This window comes from Phoenix dactylifera, chromosome 4 (assembly GCF_009389715.1).
Source record: "Phoenix dactylifera cultivar Barhee BC4 chromosome 4, palm_55x_up_171113_PBpolish2nd_filt_p, whole genome shotgun sequence".
NCBI lineage: Eukaryota > Viridiplantae > Streptophyta > Magnoliopsida > Arecales > Arecaceae > Phoenix > Phoenix dactylifera.
The window spans coordinates 19,608,900-19,614,992 of record NC_052395.1 but is presented as its reverse complement, the minus strand read 5'-3'; the positions used below and the strand labels follow the sequence as shown (position 1 = coordinate 19,614,992).

The following is a 6,093-nucleotide window of genomic DNA, read 5'->3' as shown; positions in this document are numbered from 1 at the left end:
CCAAATTTCAAAAGTTTGGTAAGAATATCTGCAACCTAGTTCTCTGACTTGCACTAAACTTGCTGGACTTGATTTTTATTCACTTAATCTAGGAGGAAGTGGAATCATGTATCTATTGCTTACTTCTTCCATGAGCGACTGGGTCCATTTGGTGAAACTTCCAACTATTTTGTGTAGCCAAAGCAATAAATCACCTAACAATTTCTATTCTGGTTAATAGAGAGAATATCTCTTGATAATCAAGTCCAATCTCACCTTGCACCATTTAACTTCACCATTTGGCTTAACTTCTGTCATGAAAATTCACTTCACATCAATTGTTTTCTATCCTTGTGGGATATTGATGAGTTCCCGCATATCATTTCTCTAAACGTCTTTATCTCCTCATTCATGGCTTCATTCATAAGCAAGAGGATCACCATATGCAAACATTACATAGTGAACTAATTCTGATGGCTTACTACACCTCCTATAGTTGAGCATAGGGGTTTCTCATAGTTGGCATATGCTCCTTGCTGGTGAGATGTATAAATGCCAAACAAGATTTGAGCTTCACATATGTTTGGTATTGTCCAAGCAGGTCAATCAACATAGCATGTATTTCCCATTGGGTGACATTATCTCATTTTGGTATTTATGTGCTATAAATTAGAGCTAATCATGGACCGAGCTTGGGCACAGAAGATGTTAAATTTCAAATAAATATAATTTAGACCTGAGGCCCGGCACATGATCAGCTTTACTATAAATCTCTCTTTTGAGAAAATTTATTTGGATGGAAGTCTCAAATTATAATATTTTAGAATGACATCGAGGTTGCATGTTGACACTAGCCTCATGATTTATTAGGCTAAACTGATCCAACATAACAGTCAACAAGTTAGCCCAGTGGCTATCTGGCCGGACAGGCTTTTTTAACACAGTGTCCATGAATGCCAACCTTCTCCATCGGCTGTGAACTCTCCATCTGACAGGCTGCAGCTAGGGCTGTTAATGGGCCCGGATCCAGCCCATCGGTGTGAGGCCCACTCATTCACCAACTAAAATGGCTTTGTATTTGTTTTATTGTTGAGAATTTGAACATTTTTCCTTCTCATACGGACCAGTGTTCGCCATAAACACAAACTATTGATTAGAAAACATCGCTAAAAAAATAGAATTTAAAAAAATTGAAAAGGATATGCGCTTTTCTATTTTCCCTTACAATGATTAAGTTCCCCTTCCCCAGAATAAAATAGAGAAAAATCAAACTCAATTCTCTGAAGTATTTTTTTTGGAAGGATTGGTAAATTGGGATACTTAATTGATAGCACACTCCTTTTATAGCTAAGTCATTAATTTTCCTAAATAATATCTTAAATTATCAGGATTTATAAAATACAAACGAATAAATGCTTAATTTCTAATATTAGATATATGTACGGTTGGATTTTTTTTCATCATATCCCTGTATACTGCTCATTTTCTTCAGCCTCACAGCAGTGGATAATTTATCGTCTCAAGAATTAGGGCAGGCCCAACTTTTAAGCGAATGAGGCGGTCGCCTAAGGCCCCGACCCAAAGAAGACCCACCGCATGAAAGGCCTCAAAGACAAAATGAAAAGAAAAAAGGTCCTCCTATGAGTTCGTCTTAGGCCGGCCCGCTGCAGGAAAGACTTCAAAGATAAAACGCCCTTAGGCCCCCAAATATATTTGGCTGCCCCTGTCAAGAATATTGAAAGGGATGAAGGCTTCCGGTGGTGGATTAGTTCCAATTTAGTTGCCATTTCTCGTTCACATATATAGCTGAAGACAGGAATTCTATCGTTGGATGTCCTCTAATTTTCTATTCCTTTTGGTAAACAGATTTCTATTTTATTTATTATTTTGGTCACGGATGTTCATTTCATTTAGAGGAAGCCCATATAGAATTGTTGAAGTTAGAGCGATAAAAATCATCTCACTCTTCTCTCAAAAAATCACTCACTTTCACAAGAAAGGAGTTTATGTTCCGTGACATTTCAAATGTTGTGTAACTACTCACCACCCTTTTATATTTATATTTAGATTGACTAGAACAAGCAGTAAGTACATGAGAACAGCCCACAATCTATACAAATATCACACAAAGATTAAAAAAAAAAGAAAGAAAGATTGAAAGGGGCCAAAGAAAAATATCTTGACCCCTCCTTCCTTCACCAATGCCGACCCACCAAATGCAAATTATGGTGCATATACGATGACTATGTTACTATGTTATCTCTACGTAAACTAATATATATATATATATATATATATATATATATATATATATATATATATATATATAGGCGGTAGATCTCTGAAAACCCTAGAAAGCCCTATGGTAGAGCCCATGAATCTTCTTCCATGACTCCTCTCTCTGCATCTTCAGCTGCTGGTAGAAGTTGCCGATGAACGTCTCAGCCTTTGCGAACAGCTCCTGCTTACTGAGCTGTCCGACCACCACCACCTCCCCTTCCTCGTCTTCCTCCTCCCCCTCTTCTTTAAGTCCGCCCTCACCGTCGAAACCGCCGATGAAAAAAATGCTCGGCTTCGACGGGCACCTCTTCACCTTCTGCACCCTCCTGGCAACCACAGCCACCTTCTCCACCTTTGGTTTCTCCAAAGGTTTCACGGGCTGTGCTCTTCCTTCATGCAGGCTGGCAGCGTCAACTCCGCTGCTACTACCGTTATCCGGGAGAGCTTGTGCAGCCAGAGAAGTGATAATGGGGGCCGCTTTCTTCTCATCGGGAGGCCCCGAGATGGCGTTGAGGAAGCCGGCCTCGACGCCCAGGGCGACGATGAGGATGTTGAGGAGGAAGTAGAGGTAGGAAGGCCTCAGGGACGTGGGTATGAAGGGAGTGAGGAGGAGGAGAAGGAAGAGCAGTATCTTGGCAAACTGAGACCTGGGGAACTTCTCCATAACCCCTAGAGTAGAACAGTGGTAGTAACACGGGGAAAGCCTTTGGCATGTATTTATAGAACTAAAGAGGTAAGGATAGTGGAAGATTTAGAAGGTAGAGAAAGAAATGGATTGGATTAGATAAGTGTAGAATGGATTAGACTATGCGTGAAATCGTAGATATTTGCTTGTTGTTAGTGAGGAAGAAAGGTGATGGAATCGAGGCGTGGGACGATAAGGTCGGTGCGCATATTCGCTCACTTTTGGGCGACTCCGGGTGACCCACGACCGGGGATCTCCTGCGCGGGCCCGGAAGCGAGACCTCCAGGGTCCCCGCTCTCTCCTGCCAGCCGAGAGAATCTCTTTTCCAGTGAGGAAATATACATACGCCAACAAAGAAATCCTCACAAATGACCCTACTAAGCAGAGTTAGTCCCTTTGCAATCTCTCTAAAGCATGGTTACACTGTTGCTAATGCACGACCTTAGCATCTAAAAATTTGTGCTTAAAGGGAGGCCCGTTACGTACCCAAGCACGTAATCTCACCATCTAAATAAATGCTAATCTTTCTGCTTAATTTCATGCCAATCTTCTTTCAGTCCAGACCACAACTTTAGAAACACAAAATAAAGTAGTTCCATATTAAAACCAACACTGCACCAAAAAAAAAAAAAAAAAGCTTTTATGAGTGAGCGAGGGGAATTTCTTTCATGATATCAATGCTATAAGAATTAGCTGAGAGAGAGCAACAGCAATGATCACCAACCATTACTTACATAGAACAGTCTCTGTTTTTATTTTTTTTAAAAAAACTGAAAATACGAGCCCATTGGTGATGTGGTTAGTTGTCATAGTGAAGTTCCTCTTAGCAAACTTTTTCTCCAAGCTTCCACTTGGCTTAGTGGACTGTGGTCCCCATGCCGTGCCTCACTTTTTCGCCTTATTACCTTTCAACCGTTTTAGTTGGCCGCCCCCCAGAGAGAAAAAATTATGAGGATCTCGTGGATCCGCTCCACCCTCGCATATACCAACCCTATCTGCTTTGCCGTGTTCGTTTTTATTTCCACGCTCCCTCTTTTTATATTCTTATCCGCAGTAGTCTTGGGAAGTCGCCATCGCTCACGTGACGTATGAGCGCCAACTTTGCTAAATTTCTCATGCGAGAGCATCTCTCTTGATCTTATCCATGCCATCTCACCGATTCCTCATGCCCTACCACCGTTCATGCATGAAATCAAGAGCAATCGTACGTAGAAGTCGCAGTGAGTTTGGTGAAGCATGCACGGATGCTCGGTGCAGTGATCCCAAAGAGAAGGAAAGGCATCTCATTTTCTAAGAGCTGCATCAGCGAGCTAGAATGTCCCATTCCCATGCAGGGGCCAGCTGACCGAGGGTAAGAGAGCGAGGAGAGCCAAGAGGCAGAGAGCTCCCTTTTCAGTCGTTGGTTCCTACAAAGGCCAGCATAGCATCTTCTTTTTATTTCTTCTTTGCGGTGATGCCACAGGACCGAGCGAGTGGGCCTAACTCGATCGCTAGCTGAATCGATCCATGGCTTTAACGTCGCTGTAGGATCATCGGACGGAATACCGCGGGATCTCCCTTTTCTCCCACTTGCGTTCCTAAGCCTCGCAAACAATGCATGCATGCACCAATGGAGTGCTGCCGGGCTGCACATCTTTATCCACAGAAATTTGCGGTCTTACCGGGTTTTGAAATGTTGGGAGACATCAACTTTTGCATCTCCTCATCTCCTATTTTTATTTGTTGCTCTCGAAAACAGCAGCAGCTTGATAAATGAGAACTTTTTTATAATTTGGATCGAAAGTATCCGATTTAGGGATTGTTGGTAGTGTGACAAGCGAATGTTTGTGGCTGGGACTTGCTAAGATGTGGTATTTCAGGTTGAGTAATACATAAATTTTTATTTAACCCTGTTCTAATGTGAGTACAGTTGGATTGGGCATTGTGCATATAATAAGGAACAATGTTTTGAGGTCTTTGTTAAGTGCACAAGAAAAGTTTCTCAGGTGTACTATTTAACCTCTTCCTTGCATTGGCACTGTATCAAATGAGTTACACCAATCCCCTTCTTTAGCATCCAGCAAGAACATATCATTAATTTGTGTCGCATGGTATTACTCATAGGATGATCTGTTATCACCAGCCTGTGTCTGTCCCACCTTTTCCTACTCATGACCTCTTAATCCTACTTCCTCTCGCTAAAACCAAATCATCGTTGTCAGGTAGCCAATTCCCTAAACCATATTGACGGGTTTGGCAAGTTGCAAGATTGCCAAAAAGAAATGGAGGATGTCAGCAACTCCTATGGTGATGTCAGCCGTTCCCAGCATCTCTTGCCCCAACACTGCAACTAAAAAGAGGACAATTGAGAGAGAGAAGGAAATACTTAGATGATATCATGATAGCTAGCTTTCTTCTTGTTTCAGACAGGATAATCCAAGAATAGACCTGCTGAAAATCATGGATTTGATTTTGGCCTGGATAAAGCTCACCGAAATCCCTCTTTGCCATGACTTGGATCGCCACTTCTTTGTTAAACTGAAAATTTTCTTAGACCAGCAACTTGATAGATACTATAGAACGTGAAACATCTTAAAAAAACACAAGCCATCAACTGTACTTACATCCATGTAGCAGTGGTCTAGATTCATGGAAAAAATATCCATAAACAGTAGACTAAACAGCAGTTTCAGAATATAAACCCTCCTATTGGTCCGTGTGATGCCTATCATGAATCCAAGATCCCTAAGAGATTTTAATTTAGAATTGTCTAAATCACTGACACCTCGCAAAGTAAAATGCAAGCTTTATTTGTCTATAAGCCTCTACAGGCAACTTTCGGTCTGCTACATCTTAGTCAGAGGTCTAGCATTCAAAAACAACTCATGCTGAGATTCTACCTGAACCTGTTTTGACCCAACCTGTGATTTAGGCGGCAAAATGTCACAAGATTTCGAATTGGGTTTGTTTCCAATTCAAAGATCAAGCCACCAAACCAAATTTAAACCCATGGAAAACTCAAGCTGTAGTTTTATAATAAGATTCTCGACAAAATACAGTGTTAACCTAAAATACCATCTGCAGTATAATCTAACAATTAAAAAAAAATCCTATTAGGATACAAAAGAAGCCATCGTCAACTAAGGCAATCAAAGCAATTTGGGTTCAAA

General features: G+C 41.3%; 1 protein-coding gene across 1 annotated transcript; it reads right to left on the bottom strand.

The window, feature by feature from the left end:
* Nucleotides 1-2,013: 2,013 nt before the first annotated feature.
* LOC103713948 lies at nt 2,014-2,967 on the bottom strand. The gene has a single exon (XM_008801008.4). It carries the CDS (start codon nt 2,921-2,923, stop codon nt 2,330-2,332), a length of 594 nt encoding a protein of 197 aa, XP_008799230.2. The 5' UTR covers nt 2,924-2,967; the 3' UTR covers nt 2,014-2,329.
* Nucleotides 2,968-6,093: the final 3,126 nt, after the last annotated feature.